Below are 23416 nucleotides of genomic sequence, written 5' to 3'. Positions count from 1 at the left end.
AAAGGTCTGCACATGCTCAGTTGAATGAAGCGATAGTGCATGGAGGAAAAACGCTGGCTTTGTTCTACTGGGCATGCATATAACTTACTCATGCCTGCCCAATCCAGAGTGGACCTGAAGATGAAGGGGGACTCTGAACTTAAAGTGAACCTTAAGAGTAAAAAATAAATTGAGTTTTACTCACCTGGGGCTTACCTCAGCCCCCTGCAGCTGATCGATGCCCACGACGGGTCGCTCTGATGCTCCGGGTCCCGCTGGCGGCCACTTCCGGTTTCGCCGTCAGGACCCGTCAGGCTGGCAAGGCGGCCGTTTCTACGCGTTCCCAGCCAAAATAGCACCCCTATGCGGCCATATGGCTGCATAGGGGTGCTATTTTGGCTGGGAACGAGTAGTATCAGCCGCGTTCCCCAGCCTGACGGGTCCTGACGGCGAAACCGGAAGTGGCCGCTAGTGGGACCCGGAGCATCAGAGCGACTCGTCGTGGGCACCGATCAGCTGCAGGGGGCTGAGGTAAGCCCCAGGTGAGTAAAACTCAATTTATTTTTTACTCTTAAGGTTCACTTTAAGTGATGGGCTCTACCAGAGATCAGGACGCTTCTAGACCATTTAGAGTCTACCAACTACTGAGGTATCTATTCAAATTCCCTCCCCTTCAGGTATGCTTTAATTATGGGAAACAAAAAACAAACAAAACCACACACACACACTGATTCATTTAAAATATCGGTTAAGCTTAAGGTAAAATTCAATTTTCTTAAAAAGAAAAATGTTGTTACACCAGTCTTACATATGATATGTTATTTTATAGTTTTGAAGTTAAACTGCATCTTTTTCATTTGTCTAAAATGGTAAAAGATGAAATAGCGTTTTTCTCCCAATTAGTACTTCTTTGGCATACTTTTTAAAGTGCAGACTGCATAGCAACATCCAAGTAAGTCTAACTTTCCTGCATGAGTTGCTGCATTGGAGAAATCAGCACACTATCACATCCATTGGGCATTTTGCTGTTAGGGACCTTTTGGAACAGTTGTGTTTGTCTTCAAACACAGATTGAGATAAGAACTCTGTACTGTACAGAGGTGAAAAATGTGGATTTTTTTTTTCAACAAAAGTGGAACTTTACATTAAAGTGTAAAAGGCTATCTAAAACCGATCTTTTTACATAGCTCTAACTAGCAGACATTGAAAATTCTGTTTTACAATATTTTGTGAAACAGTTTATCTGCTTTATCATGTCTAATCTCTAAGGGCAAATAAAAAGTAATACTTAAAATTATCTTGATAAGGGTGAAGAAAAGAAAGTCATTTCTAACCATTTCCCTCTCAAATAATTTTACCAGCAAGAGGCCACATCTCAGGAAGGACACATTAATCTAATAAGAGCAGCGCAGCCACACTCAGCCCCCCCCCCCCCCCTCCACAACCACCACCACCACACACACACATAACTCAATAGACTTTAGCCTGCAAAGTACATGACTATAAATATCCTATTGTTTCAATTAGCATAATATTCATGGCACTGGAAATCCAAGGAGCAATTAGTATTTTTTTTTTATCACAGATAGTTTAGATAGCTACTCCAAGACTGGCGTTGGCTGTAACAGACAATTTTAATCAAATGTTGCGATGTTTTGAACATCATATCTAGAATCTGACAATCCAATGCAAAGACTGGTGTTCCCGTTAAATGCCCAATCGAACACTTGTGAATTATGGTAATTCAAGCAGTGAACAGTACAACAAATTACTGTAATTCAAGCAGTAAATGGCACTACAAATTACTGTAATTCAACCAGTGAATGGTACTATAAGTCGCAGAGTGTTTGACATAAACACGAGTTTCCTGGCACGATGAAAAATGTGTTTACATTTGTAAGTACACAGTGAAATCCCCATAGATGCTCACAGGTATCACCTATAACACTGGTAGTGGGTAGATTGTAGGGTCTTGCTGTGATTTTAGAATTGCAGCATGTTAGTCAACTGCTTACTAAACTACAAGAGATGTTCCATATGTCCCCCTCTGCCTGCATGAGTACCTGATGCTCTGTGCAGCACAGAGAATAATCTCCATTATCGTCTGTTAGCACACTTTTATAAATGAACGATAAAATCCTGCAGCCAATCTATCATTTCTGATCGCTGCAATAATCAATCGGAAATGATCAGCCTTGCTCATTAACAAACAAATTCCCAGGAACCAATTCAATCACATTATTGGAATTGATCCATTTTTTGGTTCCATTCCATCTATCTGATTGGATTGGCTAGTGGGAAATTTTTTGTTTACCACAGCAATTGGAAACAATTGACTGGTCCAGGATTGTATCTTTAATGGACACCATAAGTGATTGCATCATACTATGAAACATCTATCACATTAATACCAGGTAAGCGAGCTAAAAACATGTTTGCTAAAATCGTATTAAACTTCAGGGGAATACTGTTGTGAAATGAATGAGGGACAGGTTAGAAGACACATCAAATTTTAAATTGCCGTTTTGTCCCTGTTGAGGAAATTCCTGCTTACTTCCAGTTCTTGCTGATCTTGCCACTAAGACAAGAAGGGATAAGAAGCAAGACAAATATTCTCAACAGGTGCATAAAGATCAATAAAAACTTTTTAAATGTTCTGTTTCTTCATGCTAGTAAAATAAGTTCCTTTATTGATATCCATGCCTCCATTGGAGATGTTCGACTTCAGTGTCTAAACTCAGTGACTCTGGAGAAGTGAGAAGAAATGTTCTTAACAGGAAGCAAGACAGCACCATGAGAGGTTTTAGATCCTGTAGAGGCTTCCCGTGTCCTCCTTGCCACTGCTCGCCAGGACTCTCCAGAACATCAGGGCTGCACTTCTTTTCTGGCATGAGAGCAGCCATGCTGCCCCCGCTTGAGCACGGCCTACCTACGCAGTAGAATGGAGCTACTCGTGTACAAGTGGCTGTGGCTTATTGCGGAGGCTCGGCCATACCCGTGTAGGTGTCCAATCTTCTTAGTGACAAGTCCTTGAAGATTTCCTTCGGGAGGGTCCATGTTCGGCAATGGGGGACCCGGAGAACTAGGGAAGCTTCTATAGGATAGTTATGACTTTTTTTTATCCTGGGGGTAGCCTCGGGTACATTTTAAGATGAGCATCGTCTCTAAATAAGTGCCTTTGAAGCCCATTTGTAAGACCTCAACAAATGTGAAACAGCAATGTTGTTTACAACAAACATTTAGACAACATGTAGAGCCTGCTGTATGGAAACAGACTGAATCTGATACAGCCCATCCACTATCCGTACTGACTTCAATACAGCCATTACTGCCATATGTCATGAGTGGTTGACTGTTGCAGTAAAATAAAGGCAATATGGTTTGCCTGTAAGCACAACTAACAAAATCTTCTGTCACTTTGTGACACTGTCTGATTTGTCTGAAAATACACATAAAAGGATGGCATTTCTAGTGATGTCAGATCTACATCTCAGGTTCACATAAACTCATTTACATAAGAACTTTGGCTTGGTAACGACAACATCAACAACAGTGCCTTTGACTGACCCATTCGAACGCAACATTTCTGTGGAGCTCCAAAAGTAACACTGCTGAAATAATACTCTATAAGATGTACAGTCAATGGCACTTGATGAGAACAATTAGTAATACCATACTTAATGTGCTTTAAAAACATATACAGCTGTGGTTTGCTTGGCACATTCATGTGTCTCAGACATCTTGCCATCTTTTAAATCTATATCAAGAAAAATATTATCCTTATAAAACTACTCTGCATGCATATTCTCCGCTACAATGTCAATTTTTAAATACAAGGTGCACCTTTTGTTATTTGTAAACCTTGAAAGAAAGTAAAAACACAAACACAAATCATAATCTTGGTCTAAAGACGTACCAGCATATTGAAGATTCAAGATTACAACATATTCTGAGTTCTCAATGCATAAAGCTATACATACATCCTCACCAGTATTTAATGAGGCAAAGAGAAATGTGCAGCCAATCAGATATCACCATATCCAGCTTGTCTACACTAAACTAGTTTTGAATGGAAACTGGTTGTTATCTGCACATAATCACCCTTTGCTCTATTATATATGGTCTCTATTAGGCCTATATGAGGACCATGCATGAGGCCAACATAAGGCTTATGTGTGTTAATGAGAATTGGTAAAGTTGCATGTATCCCAAATGCTTTGTGAAAAGGCAGGATATGATGTATACTTGACAAATGTAATTTTCTTCTAAACATTCAAAGAAAATGTACAAATTGTACACTGCAATATGTGTGATGGGGTTCCGTGTTGAACTTCGTATTGTTCAGCATGCAAGATGTAGATGTATCAATATGAGAAACTTTGTGTTTGTTTATGTTGTGTGCACACTATGGCTAATGGCCTTGGCCTGTATTTTGCTTCAAGTTCACGGTCCTTTTCTCCTCCATATGTGATCTGTGAAACAAAGACAAAAAACATATTTAAAGCTAACATGATGTAAAAATAGACTTAAAAGATAAAGAATTGGCTCTAAAGAGGTAATCCTAAATAAAACTTTTCTGGAGTTCCCGATTATCACCGTACTTTCATTTTAAGGGTTGAAAACTTTGATCTGATATTTTAAGCCAGATATAACATCACACTGAAATAGCAGCAGTTTAATTCAGTTCCCACACAGAAAAATGATAACATTTAGAACTTCTTATCACTCCTGCTTATCATAGGTTTTATGGTCTTTAGTTTGGATCAATTATAAAGGGCGCAAGACGCGTCCGGTGGAAAAAGGAAGGTGCAAAGCACCCAACATTTGTAGCTGTAGTTCCCATAGTGAGAGTAGGGAGAGGTTAGGTCATAGTAAAATATCAGTAAATATTACAAATATTTTACTATATAAATCAAGAAGTAGAATAGCGGCAAATTTACACATATTCTACTACTATTTCCTGAACCCTTTTATGCTGGCACCTTTATGAAATGTACTCCTCTAGTCAGGGCTGTGAAGTCAGAGTTGGAGTCGAGGAGTCGGGGCAATTTTGGGCACCCGGAGTCGGAGTTGGAGCTTCATAAACTAAGAAGTCGGAGTCGGAGTTTTTGTACAAAATCCACAGCCCTGATAAATATTAGACTAAGGAGTCGGAGTCGAGGAGTCGGGGCCATTTTGGTTACCCGGAGTCGGAGTTGTGGTTTCATAAACTGAGGAGTCGGAGTCGGAAGATTATTGTACCGACTCCACAGCCCTACCTCTACTTATGCAGGCCAACTTCACAGATAAACTAAATTAATAATCCTTGCAATTAAAAATAATTAAATAAAAAGGGAACACAGACAAGTTCTAAGTAGAACTGGTACTGCATGCACAGGTGTTTATTTCACCATACCACATGTTCCCTCGAGTACACTTCAGGGGTAAACTACTTAACGAGATTGCGGAAAGCCTTGACAGGCCCGCATGCATCTCTCATTCCTGACACTGAAGTATTGACCACAGGCAATAGCAGTTATGTCCCCCACCTGACTACAATAAAGAAGCCAGTGCAGAGCAAGTCCCTTTGTTACTTTGCAGCAAATTGGGTTTTTATTTTTACAAATGTAAAAAGGGGCTAAAAGATTTATTCCAACATCTGTTAGTGTCATGGTTCCTGTGCTTATCATAGTGCAGTTTGCCACATCTCTCTTGACTGACTCCGTACTTGTTATGCTGGGAATACACCATGAGTTTTTTCAGCAGATAGATGACTCAATAGATAATATTTCCGACAGGTCCGATCTGATTTTGATCGTTTTTTTATGATCAATTTTCTCACAGAAGTGAATGGAAAATGATTGGAAAAACAATCTGAAAATCAATCGGCCAGTAAATCTGCTCATTGTGTATTCCCAGAATTAAAGGTGTGGTTCATTGAGTCACACTGTGCCCAATTCATAACAGCCAATGAACTACGGACAATAAAAACCCAGGGAATTCTTTGGATGTAATTACATTTTTTGAGTGAACACAATGAGATGTTACTGCTCTTCAGAAGCAATAGTCTACACTAAATAGTGTTTTCATGGCACAGTCATAACTGCTGGGAAATAAGCACCTTCAAAAAAGCCAGATTATGGCAGTATTCCTATTTGCATCATAACTAGGCAATTGAAAATGTGTTAAAATATGCTAATGAATAATCTAAAGAGAACCTATACTGAAAAATGGGCCCCTGGGGGGTACTTACCTCAGGAGGGGAGAAGCCTCTGGATCCGATTGAGGCTTCCCCCATCCTCATCAGTTCCACTGTGGTCTCTCTCTAGGCCCCTCCAAAGCCACAGCTGCCAATTTGTCATGCAGTAGCGCCTGCGATATTTAGCTTTCCCGGCTCCAGCAGAGGTGCAGTAGCGGCTCTCAGCTTGGATAAGGCGGAAATAGCCGATCCCAGTCAGGGCTGCTGTACTGCTCAGTAGAGTGGACCCGACTGTGCTCGGCTAGTTCCGCCTGATCCGGGCTCGAGAGCCACTACTGCACCTGTGCTGGACCCGGAAAAGGTAAATATTGGCAAAATAGTTAAAATAAAATATTTTAAATATAGGTAAATATATTTTCAGTACAGGTTCTCTGAATCTAAGCATTATAACAACAAAATGAAGAGACAAAATAAAAATCCTAAATCAACTTACTGCATCAGGATATAATCTTTAGAGCTGTGTAACATACTTGTGACTACTCAGATGATCTGCAGATATTATGGGTATCTGTAGATAAAACAAGTTAAACGTGAAATGAAAACATTTGCAGCCAACACTCGGCTACTGAAAGAAAACACAACAAAACCACTTGATCTCTGAATGTAAAGCATTATGAGAAATACTTATAAGTAATAATTGTGAAACTAAATGCTAAAGTAGCAAATTGATGTTAAGAATTGCTAAACAACTCTAAATTAGTGTCATCAGCTATACAGGATAGCAGAGGCGCAATATGTAGTAGAATACATATGTAGCAGTGACTAAAAAACAGAACCTCTTTTGTTGGCATACATAATTCATACTGAATCCTACTGTGTCTACTGTATCTAGAACTATGCAGTTGAAAAACTACATTATATTTCTTATAGCTAGAATCACTTGATTTAAAGAAGTCTTAAATTTTATATCCTAATACCCTAAAAATTTAAGTCAAACTGACAACATTACTGATCCCTTTAAACACCTATACAAATGATGTGTGTGTTCGTGTTGATTGTGTTATATCATGATGGCATGTTTGCCTTTTGGGATGGTACAGCTACCAGATAGTCTTAAAGGACAACTGAAGTGAGAGGGATAAGGAGACTGCCATATTTATTTCCTTTTAAGCAATACCAGTTTGTCTAGCAGTCCTGCTGATCCTCTGCCTCTAATACCTTTAGCCATAGACCCAGAACAAGCATGCAGCAGGTCAGGTGTTTCTGACATTATTATCAGATCTGACAAGATTAACTGCATGCTTGTTTCTGCTGTTATTCAGACACTACTGTAGCCAAATAGATCAGCAGGACTACCAGGCAATTGGATATTCTCCTCACTTCAGTGGTCCTTCAAGGTGACCATTAACGATACAATTGCTCAAACGATTGAACATCAAATTGAATCATTGCAATCATTTGGAAACTCCTGCGCAGGCACAGTATGTTCCCAGTGGCATGAGCGCATTCTCGTGGGCAGAAGGCACTGACCAATTGGGAGCAGGTGATCCTTCAGGGGCTGCCAGCGGGACCCAGGAGAAGACCGGAGCTGCGGCAAGGGACACACATGACTTCTAGGGGCTGGAAGAGGCCCAGGTAAGTAAAGCTACATTCATTCTTCACCTCACAAATACTTTAACACCTTAAGCTTTAAAGCGGTGACTGCTTGACTACTGCTCATTCTTACAACTAGACCCAGACTGCCAGGCAATTCCCAGTGTCGTCTGGGACACTAGTCAAGACCTCTCCATCCCCCCAAGTCAGTGTTGGGAGAAGAGAATTTACAATGGGTAATAATGAGGGGACTTGGCGTGACTATTGCTCTAAAAGCTAAAAGTAAAGTATTTCACAAATTAAACGTTAAAGGGGACATACGCTCAGAACTTAATCTCTGTTCTAAAAGATAAGCAACAGTATAATAACTTTCAAAGAAAAAAAACATTTCTTTGTTACAACTTACAGAATTCATACAATAAACCTTCAGTATTTACTTCCAGGATATTAAAGGGAGCACAGAAAGGGTTAACCTTCAATGTACACATATTAGTCCAGAACAATGGCACAGGGTGGCACAGCTCAGACACAGCTGACAGTCCTGATTTACATTTGCTGATTACTTGCTGATAAGGGGTAATTAGACAGGGTGCTCACTCTAAGCACATACTGAGTGAATTTCTCAGCAATGATATGCATTTTCCTTGTCTGCTGTGCAAGAGTTTAGGTCAGCTTTCAAGATTATGAGTTCGGGGCTGTGAAAATGGCAATAAAAAGAATAAGTTAATTTCAATTATTATTGAAATTCATCTTCAGATTGCAGCAGTACCCTGCACAAGTGTGATAAATGACTGATTGGGCATTAAATGATTTTATACAAAATCTGTAATTGCAGTGCTTTATATGTTCTTTTAATGAGCAATTCAGTGAGGGTTTGTTCATATATCTATAAATAGAACTATGTAACTACACTAGTGTTTAAGCAGGACAGCCATGTTAACATTGAGTAGTAAGTAAGAAAAAAATCTCCCCTGAGCAATAATATTATATTGTACATTATATTCCGTACATTTTACTTACAGTGCCTTAAGTGGACCTGCACTCTTGCACAGGACAGAAGGAACACAGAGAGAAATGCACCATGTATGTATTTAGAGAGTTTAGCCTCTATAATTCCCCCTCATCTGTGTCTAATCACAAGTTGTATTTTGATCTCTCCCCTGTGTCACTTGACCGCCACGGCAGATAAGCTCAATTGAAAGCACAGGATGTTAACAATATGTCTGCTGCCATGAAAGCAGTAAGTAGACACACTGCAGATTTATTGCAGGATTTGTATCAGCTGTAACAAAGAAATATTTTTCTTTAAATGGTATTATGCTGTTGAGTATCTTTTAAAGCAGAGAGGAAGTTCTGAGCTCAGGTCCACTTAAAGCGTTTTTAACCCAACATGAATGATCCTTCTACAATGAAATACTGTGCTGTTTAAGCCTATGGTTCCTCCCCGTTAGCTGAATTACTGAAGCCTTGCCTCACCACAGTTGACACAACATTAAAAATTACAAGTGAGTAATATAAACTGTGTCACTTCCAGAGTAAAGGAAATTACAGTTAAACGAAAGCAATTTAACAAAATTACACAGCCGAAAATGAGCTACTGTTTGAGTGGATTCAGCAAGCACTCTCCCATTTGCAAGTTAAAATGACATACCTACTTTTAGGCAAAACAGACTCAATAACTTTTTGATCTGTAGTGTACAGCGGAATATTGTATAACTCTCTATGAGATGAGAGGTTGTACTGCTATTTTAACAAAGTACTGTTCCAAAAATAACTGCTCTAAACGCTTACTCTGTATGCCAACAAGAGGTAATAGCCAACCCAGAATGTATGAATTTTGAGCACTGATTTAGAGTTGTTCTTAAGAATGGAAGCTGTAAATTAGCAAACCTGGTTGGCTGTGGCTGTTGCAGCGAAGGGGACACTTGTGGCAGATGTTGCGGCTGCAGACACAGTAGCCGGAGCTGCACCGTGCACCATGGGAACTTTCGGAGGGAAATCATATAAGCAAACATACAGAAGAGTGTAGCAGAGTGGGAACCATAGCAACAGGTGGCAGATCAATTTGGCATGGTATTTATTGCAGCGAGAAGCCACGTGGGGTAACATCATCACCAGCGAGTGTCATGCAATCAGAGTGCAAAAGCAGGACAGCATTCCGGGGAAACGAGGAAGAAGGTAAGATGAAAGAGAAAAAAGGGAAAATGTTTGTTACCATCAACATAAGGTATCCTGCATATATTAGGCTTAATCTAATGACCCATCACCTGCACACAGTGGCAGAAGCCATATGATGGACTTCATTGGTATTTAAAAAGGATGTAGGTAGAATGGCACAGGAACAAAGGTCACTGAGCGGGGTAATACTGGTGTGACCAAAGGCCCCAGTGCAGGTGCTGAGTCGGAGGCCCTGGAAATTCACACATTTTCCTACACTACTAACTTGCCTGAACAACACGTCAGAGTCATATTTCTTGTCTAACATGCCAGTTAGTGGAAGCCCAGCATTTCATGCTATAAAACTACATCAAGAATATTTTACACATGGGACCTTAGCCCGTTTAATAATGGGCTCTAGGTCCATCACTGCCGCCACCTGTCAGCGTGCACACGCGTGCCTGCCCACTGTGTGCGTGCGCACGCACCCGCCCGACCGGCCCCCTGGCTGTCCTGCTCCCGTTTGAACAACGGCTGTACCTGCGACACATGCGCAGTAGCACAAAGCATGGACACACACACACGGACATGGGACACAGAGACACAAGGGGATTTATTAGGTAGGATGTATTTGAAATAGATATATTTTTTCATTTGACTCACTGAAAATTAAACAAATGAAAAACAGGTACAAAAATTAAGGTAGAGATTATCAACTCTCTAATTAATCCCAGCAGGGATGGCTTGGCTTCCATTGTCAGGTTAGGGTTGTCCATTAATTCAATGCAGACAACCATGCTGGCATTAAATGCAGGCGGTGATATACAGAGTTCCAAAATTGTGTAACAAGATCGAGCACCAAATGGCTTTACATAAAACTCCAGGCTTTATGGCAACTTCAATTATTAAAAAGCATTAGACAGACATAGGTGAGCAGACAGTGGGGAAAGGTACAGGTTCCAGCAGGACAACCACTTCACACGGACTCCTGCTTCTTCAGAGTCCGTAAACTCTGGAGTCCCCGTGAAACGGCAGTCAGGCGTGAAAACGGCTGTTTTATGTGAAGCCACTTGGTGCCCGATCTTCTAGCGCAATTGAAGGTTGCGCTTTAGTTGCACTAATGCCATTCACAGCATTGTGCATGACCACAACTCTTCTTACTGAGAGATGAGGAAGAAGATGTGAGAAAGAAGATGCAGAATGCGCTACAGTCATTGCTGGATTTCACCAAAGAACAGATCAGTTCCATGAGGATGTGCTATCTTCCTTCATCATATTTCTGTTTACTGAAGTTTGTCTTTTATGATTTTTTTTTGAAGACTGGTACTTACAAAAGACTTTACTGGTGATTTCAACAAGTCTTTGTAACTCAGAATGCAGATTTATAGGGGAGAAGGCCTGGCATCAGGGTCAGGCAAGTTAGTATTGATGGGACACACTGGCCCTCCTGCTTAGTATTAATCATTCCTTCTGTGATCCAATGAAATGTTACTTCCATGCCATTTGTCACAGGAATCAGCTCAGCAAGTGGGCCACTCTTCCCTACTTCTAAAAATTCACTTATTTTTAGGATACTATTTCCCACATCTATATAATCCTACTCTCTGGGGTTGGTACACATCTTGCACCAAGGCCAATCAACTGCCCAGTTTGCTACATCACTTCCCTAGGATTTTAAATTGCTCAACTCCATGGTGCTTGGAGACACGTACAACGGAAGCATTGCCAGTGACATAAAATGAATATGAGTGACAGTGAAAACCTTTAGAAAATTAAAATGCATTAAAAATGTCAGTAAAATCAAACTATTTCATTTCTAATACAAACTAGGAAATGCAGTCAAAATCCATGTCAGCCAAGAGTTATATTATTTATATTCTAAGCAGTGTAATTGGCATTGCAAGAACAAATTGGTAAACTGATTAAATGTCATCTCCATTAAAATTACTAGGAAGGTCTCCCCAAGTCACATATTAAGAGTAATGGATTTTGAGTGCAAGAATATAGGTACAACAGGCATGTAAAATAATTAAGAAACAAAGCTGGCACCTACCAACACTTGCAGTGGGTGTCATGCACAATATTGAGCCTGCCCATCATGCATTGCAACAGGAAGGTGGATTGAGAAGGGGAAAGAATTAAAAAAAAAAACCCATCACACATGTTATTAGGGAAACAAATATTCAAACAAGATAGAAAATTGTTATTACAGAAACAGTGGCATAAAACTGTAAGCATACTTAAATCACAAAGGAGCACAGTGATGATTAGGATAATTGTTGAGAAGAGGTAGGAAAAGGTACATTAGATTGCCCATCATCTTATTTGTTAGTACTGTGGTAAGGATGATACATATTTGGGGATATTGCACACTGGCAAAGCTTACAATAAGTAAAGGCTACTTTAGTGAATTCTAAAAAAATAAAAATAAAATAAAAATGTCCCAATCCTTCATGCACACGGCTCTTGCTTTGACAGTATACGGAACAGTAAAACACTGATGTAATACTGGTATTGTGCATGAACTGGCAAATAATACTGGGAATGCAGTAACTTAAAAATAGAATCTGTAGTCTTTTACTGACCAGCCGTCACTGTCAGACTAAGGCCTGGTGCACACCAGAGGAGTTTTTGTGAGCGTTTTGAGTTTTTAAATCTGCTGCTAATGTTATGCTATGTGCCTGTGCACACTGGAGCAATAAGGTTTTGTAAAAAACCCCATAGCATTACATTGGTAAGAGCTTTTGAAACCTCTAAAAGCTCTTCCCAATGTAATGCTATGGGGTTTTTTACAAAACCTCATTGCTCCAGTGTGCACAGACACATAGGATAACATTAGCAGCAGATTTAAAAACTCAAAACGCTCAGAAAAACTCCTCTGGTGTGTTCCAGGCCTTAGTGAGCCTCGATCCAGATCACAAAAGGCCCATTCGGCACAGACCGTGCAGTGTCCACTCCGACTGTGTTTTGTGTTTGGCTGCGGTGTTTTGTGTCTGGTTGGTGTCCAAAGCAGATTTACTTTCACCATAGGCTTCTGTGGGAAACGCATCCACTGTCCGGAATAATCATATAATCATGCAGGTCAGATTTTTACATTGGCTACATTGCTGACTGACAAGTGTGAGTGGATACTATTAATAAATAGTAAGCAACCCCCACTTCTGCCCATCATAACACTTTGAAGTATATGATTAAAATAAGGGCAGATCTTTACTTGGCATCAGCTCCAGACTTGGGCAGCTGAAAGTTTGAATCTTACAAGGGATATGTCCCAATGCAAAGCACTTGTGTTAGAACCCTCACAAGAAATACTAGTTCCCTACCAGTGATATTGCTCACTACAAGGTTACACTACCTCACTTTCTGAGATAATGAATGCTTCCTTCAGATGTCTCTCTCACAGATATTTAGCTCATATAGGGCCTGACAAATAAAGCAGCAGGCAGGATGCTTTGTTATAACAAGCTAATGCTTAACTCATACACTAAGAGAATCCCTGAAAAAGCCAAGCAGCACAGCAATTGTCTGTTAGTATGTTTAGCAGTGGGTCAGGGTAGCTGCACTGGCAACCATATTACACCCCCTGACCCTTGCATTTTGTTACTAGGGTCTGCACCAAAGTACAGATGGTACTGTAATTGGGTGGGCATTTGCACATGAAAGATCAAAACATGAACATGCATGCTCAGCCTGGCCAAGAATTTATACCTATGGAGAAAGGATTGGGCCAGGGCACCCCACAGAGTGGGGGCAATAGCAGGATCAAGCCAAAGAAATTTGAGTGGATCAGTATTCTGAAAGCAGGGTGAATGGTGATGAGGCTTGTATAGCATACACCTGCTGCCCAATCCAATTGCCAGTGGTTGGAGGCCATAACAATTATTATATAAACATGACCTATCAGGCTGTAGGTTCCATTGTCCATGGAATTCACATTTCATACTTGGTTAGGTTTGTGTTCTGCTTGTTCTATGAGCAAGCATTAGGATTCCAATTTGGAAGCATATTTTGCATGTTAAGATAAATGTAATATTCATGCGTTTTTTTTTAAACAGGGTCGAAAGCAGTCAAAATATTGGTTATCCATGTATGTCACGTTTGGTTCCTAGTGAAAAGATAGTGTTTTTGACTTTCCTCTAGTCTACAAACACCATCCAGACGTAGTGCCATCATCTTCCATGGCTCTGTGCCTATAATAGCTTTGATAGAAAGAGTCTGGGAGTCAAGCCACATGGATAATATGGACATTGGAAATAACTATGGTAGGGGTAGAGCACAGATCAAAAGGGGTAAAGCACAGATCAAACCAGGATGGAAAAGGATTGGGCCAAACCACATCATGTGTGTATTTTTGTCTTCATTTTATATCTTTCATGGATCATCTGTTTCCCCAAATGTCCTTGGCTAAATCTGTTTTATCTTCACAAGTGAAATATAACACACAACATGCACTAACTGTCCCACAGCATGTCTTTTGCAGTTGCAAATCAATCAATCGCAGACTCTGCAGTCTCCTGTTTACAACATGTTTGTGTTAGGTTCTAGCTCATGCCACTATACAATTAGTGCAGAACTATCCAAGCTAAACTTACCTGGTGGGAAGAAGGCTGCCTGCTGCTGGAGTTGCATGTTGGCAATAGCCTGTTGGTACTGGAAAAAACCCGTATTAAACATTCCGGTGGCACCATTGGTTTTTTCAAGTGCAGGCCTCTTTGGTAATGGGGGAAGTACAGATTGAGGAATTCCCTTCAAGCCCAAGAAATTAGAGCAGACCATAAAAGAGATGAAGAGAATAAGTAAATAAAAGATTAAAGAGATTACTACGGGAAAAAAAAGATCATTCTTAATGCACTCATGTAGTGGAGAACTGGCAGTTTTCTGCCTACTTCTCCACAGCTGAGTGACTAAGGCATCAGCAAACAAAGCAGTAATCTAGTCAACAGGGCTAACATGGAAAATTCTGACCTCCCTTCACTTTATCTATACTTTTTAAAAGGCATCTACGCTTTAAGCAGAAATCTGTGAAAATGGGAGTTTCTGGCTAGGGTGAAAAGGGGTGAAGCTTGATAGATCCTGATTCCCTCTTCACCACAAATGAGGTTCCAGAACCTACCTATGAGTCAACCACATCATTCCAAGTGGAGATATCTGATACCTGGATAGATGGCCATGGTATTTCAAGAAAAAATCAAACCAGAACCTACTGTAAGCGGGTAAGAACACACAAGTGCTTACAGACACCGGGTCACCTCTCCCTTTTCCCATCTTTATGCTTTAAAGCGGAGTTGCCCTTTAATGCACAAAGGCAATAGACATTATACACGAATAATATCTGCACCTTGTGAAAAATAGGATTATAAATCTTTAAAAGAAAAATTGCATTTTGGAGCTATATAGCAGATAGAATGTGACATGGGTGATGTCTTTATATTTAATCTTAATAAATATATATATATATTTATAATTATTTAAAATGAGCCTCTGCACTGCTAGCTCCATGAAGGTCAACAATTAAAGCTTTACAGAATGGTTGAAGAAGGCTGGGTCATGTTGAGCCATACCCACACTTCCACACCTATCTAGACATGCAAACTCTACCACTGCATGCAGGTATGTTAACATTGACTTACAAATGTTAAAACTAGACATATACGTAAGAGTAGCAAAAAAGCCATGCCAACCACACACATACAATACACAGTTGCATACACTATATAGGCTGGTCTGTCTATCCAGCAATACAAATTTTGCTATAGTATAACTGAGTGTGGTTAAAATATTAGTGGACATTAATTAAAATTAAATTATTTATTTATATATATATATATATATATATATATATATATATATATATATATATATATACACATATATATTTTGTGTTTGCATATATATTTTCTAAACCACACTCAGTATTGTATCATTTCTCCTGGCCATTCAACATAAATGTCTATAAAAAAACAAAAAGCAAAACAAAAAACTATGTTTGTAAGTTTAACACTGGTTTGTACAATAAAGCTACATGCCAAGCTAAAAGGTGAAAGGTCATAGTACCAGGTCAAAGGTTGCCTCGAGGGGTCGCTTCAGTGATTTGACAGCCGACTGAGTCTTAATTAGCAGGCAGCGAGCACATGATGGCAATGGGCCAATGGGGTTCAAGCGCATTAACATAAACAGCAAGCAGAGGTGCATCATGGGGGCAGCAGTGCATATTTTGGTAGGTGAGAAAAAAAAACAAACAAAAAACAAATCATCTGGATGCCGTAAATAACAAATAACAAGACTCAGCATGCACAGTAAAGGCAATGTTATTGTCAGCTATCAGTATTTAATTGATAGTATAAATTTCATTAACTCTTTACAATAATCGGGCACATTGACACTAGTACAAATACAGTTAAATTTGTCTTATGGTGCCCATACACGATACAATAAAAACGTTCAATTTTCCCGTTTTTTCGATCTAAATGATCGAATCGAATAAAAGTAGAAAATATTTTTTTTTTCGATCAAGAAATTCGAACGATTAACCCGTTTTTTTGAAAAAAATCTGATCAGACATGATGGAAAAATATTTATATTCGATCTAATAGAATAATTGAACTAAATTATCTAATCGAAAGAAAATGAAAAATTGTACCATGTATGGCCACCTTAAAAAAGACCTAAACCACTATTAGAAGCTTTTAAATTTTTTAGTTCCAAAAGGAATGAAAGATTGCATGCTGTATTTCACACAATTCATGTGCAGCATCTATTGAGATATATATTATACAGGGCTGTGGAGTTGGTAGAAAAATCATCCAACTCCGACTCCTCATTTTATAAAATCACTGACTCCGACTTCAGGTATCCAAAATTAATCCGATTCCACAGCCCTGATATTATATATTTATATATATATTTAAACCAACTATAAGCTTTACAACTGTAAGTGTACTTATACTGTTCAATTATGCAACAAACTTGCATTACAAATCCTAGTTCTGTTCTAAAATACAAGCATGTCTTTGCCACTGTTACATTACAAAAATCAGTTATCACCACCCGTACTCTATTCAATGTTTGCAGATGTTATTGCCACTTCAGTGCAGGGATCATAATTAGCGTAAAGTGCCAGCTTAAAATCCTTGGCTGGAACCGTTTCAAAGCACGTTATTCAAGCAGCGATAAGCCCAAACTGAAGCTAAAGTAAAGGGGTGTGAGGAGACACCTCAGCTTTTGCTGTTAGTTTACTTTCATAAGGTAAGCCAAACATTACCATTTTAAACGGTTTTAGAGTTAAAAGATCCAGTTATAGCTGGGGCTCCTCCCACCCCTTTATGTTATCACCCCCATGGAGGACAGTGGCAGAATAGTAATTCGTTTAGTGGTATCTATTTGGATGCTTTTTTTGGGGGAGAACGACCACCTTGATCAGGGGTGTCGAACTCAAACACCTAGGGGGCCAAAATCTAAAACCTAGTCTAAGTTGCGGGCCGAATTGTATATTAAGTTTAAAATGTACCTGTTTTAGGGCTGCTTCGGGTCTCTTCTGATTTTCCTGAGAGCCACACACTCTATGGTGCATACCTCTGGCTCCGAATGCATGTCATGTGATTGATAGTTGGAGGTATGGAAACACAAAGCATGCGACTTTGGCTCTGAATGCATGTTATGTGATTGGTAATTGGAAGTATGGAAACACAGAGCATGCGACTACCAGGAAGGACATAAGAGACAGGACGCATTGCTGCAGCTGGTAGATATTACAGCTGGGAAGGAAGGGTGTGGGGAGGGGGTCCCATGCTAATTCTGCTGGGGGGATGGGCAGTGTGTTGTTGTTTTTGCATTTCAAGCTCTAGAGGACCACATAAAATGGGTACACATGCTTGTGTTTTAAAGAGGCATAAAATAAGTAAAGAAAGAATATTGCATTCATATCTACACTCAGCTAAAGGATTATTAGGAACACCTGTTCAATTTCTCATGAATGCAATTATCTAATCAACCAATCACATGGCAGTTGCTTCAATGCATTTAGGGGTGTGGTCCTGGTCAACACAATCTCCTGAACTCCAAACTGAATGTCAGAATGGGAAAGAAAGGTGATTTAAGCAATTTTGAGCGTGGCATGGTTGTTGGTGCCAGAGGGGCCGGTCTGAGTATTTCACAATCAGCTCAGTTACTGGGATTTTCACACACAACCATTTCTAGGGTTTACAAAGAATGGTGTGAAAAGGGAAAAACATCCAGTATGTGGCAGTCCTGTGGGTGAAAATACCTTGTTGATGCTAGAGGTCACAGGAGAATGGGCGGACTTATTCAAGCGGATAGAAGAGCAAAGTTGACTAAATTAACCACCCATTGCAACCGAGTTATGCAACAAAGCATTTGTGAAGCCACAAGACGCACAACTTTGAGGCGGATGGGCTACAACAGCAGAAGACCCCACCGGGTACCACTTATCTCCACTACAAATAGGAAAAAGAGTTTACCAAAATTGGACAGTTGAAGACTGGAATAATGTTGCCTGGTCTGATGAGTCTCAACAGAGCTGGTGGTGGTGGTGTAATGGTGTGGGGGATGTTTTCTTGGCACACTTTAGGCCCCTTAGTGCCAATTGGGCATCGTTTAAATGCCACGGGCTGCCTGAGCATTGTTTCTGACCATGTCTATCCCTTCATGACTACCATGTACCAATCCTCTGATGGCTACTTCCAGCAGGATAATGCACCATGTCACAAAGCTTGAATCATTTCAAATTGGTTTCTTGAACATGACAATGAGTTCACTGTACTAAAATGGCCCCCACAGTCACCAGATCTCAACCCAATAGAGCATTTTTGGGATGTGAATGAACGGGAGCTTCGTGCCCTGGATGTGCATCCTACAAATCTTCATCAACTGCAAGATGCTATCCTATCAATATGGGCCAACATTTCTAAATAATGCTTTCAGCACCTTGTTGAATCAATGCCATGCAGAATTAAGGCAGTTCTAAAGGCGAAAGGGGGTCAAACACCGTATTAGTATGGTGTTCCTAATAATCCTTTAGGTGAGTGTATTTTAAACATATTTAAGTATAACAATACTGGCACTTTAACTCAAATTTGTGTAATAAGCTATTTCAAGTCTACAGCTTAACTTCAGTGACACTAATAACTAGATATGAGCAGATCATCTACCTGACATGCAAATTTCCATCCACTTAAACAGTAAAAGAATCACCACCAACGCCACCAGCTGCTCAAAAAGGTGGATTCAGAACCAAAACTGTTTTGACATTGGATCTCTGTCTAGGGGCTAGCTCTCCATTCACTTAAAAAAAGCTGCTATAGAAGTTGGCCACTAATTTTCCAACTGAACCCATCTACCCAGTTTTTACTATAAAACAATAGGACAATAGGGGTGCATTGAAGTAGCTTTAACTAGGGCCAAGATCAATAATGCATGTATGCTATATTATTGATCAGAGCCCAATATTAAGACATTCTATCTATACTTAAGTACAATAACACTTTAAAAGATTAGTTCACCCAAAACTATTAGCCACTGTGTTATCACTACTCTCAGCCATTTCCCTGATCTCCACACAAATGTTCTTGCCGAAACTCACCCGCTGCATACAAAAATGCCCTATCCCCCCTCATTCCGGTAAACACAGCTTTGATAGCTCTTCATTTTAGTCTATAGTGTAGATGAACTTCGGCTATTGGCGACAGAGTAATGGTCGCTTAGCTATATAACAGCCATGTGCCGGAAGGTGTCAATTAGGCACTGGGTTATTGGAGAAGCATCAGTGGATTTGTAACAGGCGATAGCTTGTAATGTAGCTGGCTAGTGGCTAAAATATAGCCAAGCACCAGGAGTTATCGGAGGATAACTCAGCTAGAGGTTAGTGTTAGGCGTAGGTAGGGGAGGTTAGGAGTAGGTGGTGAGGTTAGGATTAGGAGTAGGTAGGGGAAGTTAGTGTTAGGAGTAGGTGTGGAGGTTAGTGTTAGGAGTAGGTGGGGAGGTTAGTGTTAGGAGTAGGTAGGTTAGGTAAGTGTTAGGAGTAGGTAGGGGAGGTTAGTGTTAGGTGGTGAAGTTACTGTTAGGAGTAGGTGGGGAGGTTAGTGTTAGGAGTAGGTGGGGAAGTTAGTGTTAGGAGTAGGTGGGGAGGTTAGTGTTAGGGGTAGGTAGGGGAGGTTAGTGTTAGGGGTAGGTAGGGGAGTAAGTGTTAGGAGTAGGTAGGGGAGGTTAGTGTTAGGAGTAGGTGGGGAAGTTAGTGTTAGGAGTAGGTGGGGAGGTTAGTGTTAGGTGTAGGTAGGGGAGGTAAGTGTTAGGAGTAGGTAGGGGAGGTTAGTGTTAGGTGGTGAGGTTACTGTTAGGAGTAGGTGGGGAGGTTAGAGTTAGGAGTAGGTGGGGAGGTTAGTGTTAGGAGTAGGTAGGGGAGGTAAGTGTTAGGAGTAGGTAGGGGAGGTTAGTGTTAGGTGGTGACGTTACTGTTAGGAGTAGGTGGGGAGGTTAGTGCTAGGAGTAGGTGGGGAAGTTAGTGTTAGGAGTAGGTGGGGAGGTTAATGTTAGTAGTAGGTGGGGAGGTTAGTGTTAGGAGTAGGTAGGGGAGGTAAGTGTTAGGAATAGGTAGGGGAGCTTAGTGTTAGGTGTTGAGGTTACTTTTAGGAGTAGGTGGGGAGGTTAGAGTTAGGAGTAGGTGGGGAAGTTAGTGTTAGGAGTAGGTGGGGAGGTTAGAGTTAGGAGTATGTGGGGGAGGTTAGTGTTAGGAGTAGGTGGGGAGGTTAATGTTAGGAGTAGGTGGGGAGGTTAGTGTTAGAAGTAGGTAGGGGAGGTTAGTGTTAGGAGTAGGTGGGGAGGTTAGTATTAGAAGTAGTTTTGCAGGACTGCAGACAAAGCTCTGTGCTGAAGGTGTCTTTATAGTATGGGCTCTGCTGTCTTCCCATGTCATCTTGCAGAAGTAAATCACTAATTCTACACATCTGCATTACTTATCAGTAGTTTATACTAAACTCTTTCCATAATGAAAATCTTATAATGCAGCTGTCTTTTTAAGAAGAGGCTAAAGCAGCTGAAAATAATTCAAATTGAAATAAATACCGGTAGTTTAAAATCCACCATTGTAAGCCAGGGAGCAAAGTGTGCCTGTGCTATAGTAGTTAGACGTTTTGAATCAGGATGATACCATTTATTGGCTAACTTAGAGATGGATAAACAGTGAGCTTTCGACTTATAAAAAGCCTTCGTCGGACTGGAAATCCAGTGCGACGAAGGCTTTTTATAAGTCGAAAGCTCACTATTTATCCATCTCTAAGTTAGCCAATAAATGGTATCATCCTGATTTAAAACTTCTTGCTTTTACTCATGGCTAACACGGTACAACACTCTACTGCTTCTACTATAGCAGTTAGGAGTGAGCGAGTGGACATAATACAATGGCAGTATGCAGCATAGGCACACCATGTCTTCTTACAGTGTTATATTGCTCAATAGGTTATAGTAATAAAGCTGTCAAAGCAAGCTCTCATACTCGCATTCTGGTATGCCTTCATGTTGCTAGTATCGTACAATGTTTTGCAGAGAAGACAAAACAACATATTATTCACAAGGGATACAACAGAACACAGCAGCAAAATTAAATTACACCATTGCCGAGTTTTTACTGTTCTTCGGGCTTGGTCAGGGACTTAATTTTTTTATCGATTAACATTTATTGTAGCTGGTTACTCTAATTCTACACTGCAATCTACAGCCATGAATATTATTACAAGTAAAGCTTTGCTCTCATATCTGGATGTAGCACATGCTGTACCAATATGATCATACAGGTTATGGATTGAAGACAGAATTGATCCACAAAGCAGCAGTAAACAAATTACAAGTTGCAAAATCCCAAAGTAGATCTCTTGAAATTTCATACATTCTTAATCCTTTAGCACCCAATTTATTTAGAGGCTTGCAAATGCTCCAAGCCAATTTATTTTAGCACTTTTTTTATTTCTTCTTTGTTACATTTCCTTGATTCTAATTAGTTCTGCTGTGATTCTATAAATCAGTTTCTATATTTTCTGCTAGTAGAGAGAGATCAGAGCATTCTAATAATTTACAGCACGAGTTCTGCAGACTGAGGTCAAAAGCAGGGCACTTATTTCAAACTGATAACTCTTTTGAAGATGCTACTGAGTTAAGGTGGCCACTAATTATACAATTTGTCAAACAATCATTTACAAACAATTCTCTGTATGAGCGATCAGAAATGATCATGTGGGACCACTAATGGACAAAAATCTCCTAATCAACCAAATCAGATTGATTGACTTCATTAATCTGATCAGAATGGCTAGGAGATTTTTGTCCATTAGTGGCCCCAACCGATCATTTCCGATTGTTCATACGAAGAATTGTTCTTAAAGGAACGTTCAGCAAATTGTATCATTAGTAGCCACCTTTAGACAGATCTCTACACCTCCAAACATTGCTGTCACAGTTGCTGCTAACAACATACAATCTGATGAATATCCTAATTAGCAGCCAGTATTTGACTGTTTCCCTCACCTTCGATAGAGGCAGAGCTCTGTGTAATAACACAGTGATGCAGATCCTTCTGGTAGAAGTCAAGCACACTATATAGATACTGATTTTTTATTGCATCAAATCTATAACACCAGTCCAAACATCAGACAAAGGAGGGCAATTTCTTTCAATGTAAGGCGAAATGTATGGCGAATGGTTAATGCCATGAATGACACTGGTGAGGTTAAGGGCTGATGTGTAGTGATGGTCATATCTAAAACTCGTGGAGACGCATGTGATTTGTTTGATCAGCTGATAAGATTTGCAAAGCTCTGATTTGCTGTGATCACATCCTGCTTTAGCACATGCTCATGACTAGCAAATCAGAAACTTACATATCTATCAACTGTCCAAACCAATCACATGCTTCTCCATGAGTTCTCATAGACATGACCATCACTGTTGACGTGCATTTTGCACGTTCCCGCAAATTACGCAATAAAGGTTAATACTCTAACACAGTGCGATTGACTTCAAGCAGATTAATTCTGAGCTCTTCTGCATACATCCTGGTAGCACCTGTACAGAAAGTTGCAGGATATCTTTGGCTAAGACAGGAATCAATGTAAATGTGCTCCAAACTATTCTTGAGATAACAGTGTTGCAGAACCCTTTAACCACCTGTGCGTAACGAAAGAAAGGTGTGGCTCAGACTGCCATGACTATCAACCCTTTGCAAAGGGGTGTGATCCAGTCTGCCACATAGACCAGGACGGTGCACGGCAGTGTGGGTTGAAAAGAAGGAGCCAGCGATGGTCACATGACTGCATTAGCAAACCGCTAATTAGTGGCAGGTCATTTATTCAATTACCTGTTCATCATTACTATGCCTGGGGTGGTCAGGGGCTGAGGATCTGTCCTATGGTTTTTGGAATTAGTGCAATTGGGATTTTAATAATGACTATTTGGGACAAAACTTGCTCGGCAGAATTTCCTACAGGGAGACTTCCTGCCTGATAA

At 40.2% G+C, this 23416-nt stretch overlaps 1 protein-coding gene across 23 annotated transcripts in view; it reads right to left on the bottom strand.

Annotated features, from left to right (window-relative positions):
* Positions 1–545: 545 nt before the first annotated feature.
* MBNL1 (muscleblind like splicing regulator 1) overlaps positions 546–23416 on the bottom strand; it is a 372727-nt gene continuing 349856 nt past the window's right edge. For 10 of the 23 annotated variants that reach the window (XM_068280882.1, XM_068280883.1, XM_068280885.1 and 7 more), the window contains 6 exons: positions 15962–16015; positions 14500–14653; positions 11961–11996; positions 9641–9735; positions 6651–6725; positions 546–4451 (listed from right to left, as the gene is read on the bottom strand). In XM_068280882.1, the coding sequence (XP_068136983.1) occupies positions 6669–6725; positions 9641–9735; positions 11961–11996; positions 14500–14653; positions 15962–16015 (396 nt within the window). In that variant the 3' untranslated portion in view covers positions 546–4451; positions 6651–6668. The remainder of the gene's footprint in view (positions 4452–6650; positions 6726–9640; positions 9736–11960; positions 11997–14499; positions 14654–15961; positions 16016–23416) is intronic. The other 13 variants (XM_068280894.1, XM_068280903.1, XM_068280891.1 and 10 more) reach the window with 7 other exon arrangements.

The sequence above is a fragment of the Hyperolius riggenbachi genome, chromosome 4, assembly GCF_040937935.1.
Source record: "Hyperolius riggenbachi isolate aHypRig1 chromosome 4, aHypRig1.pri, whole genome shotgun sequence".
Taxonomy (NCBI): Eukaryota; Metazoa; Chordata; class Amphibia; order Anura; family Hyperoliidae; genus Hyperolius; species Hyperolius riggenbachi.
This window is presented reverse-complemented; position numbering and strand designations above follow the sequence as displayed.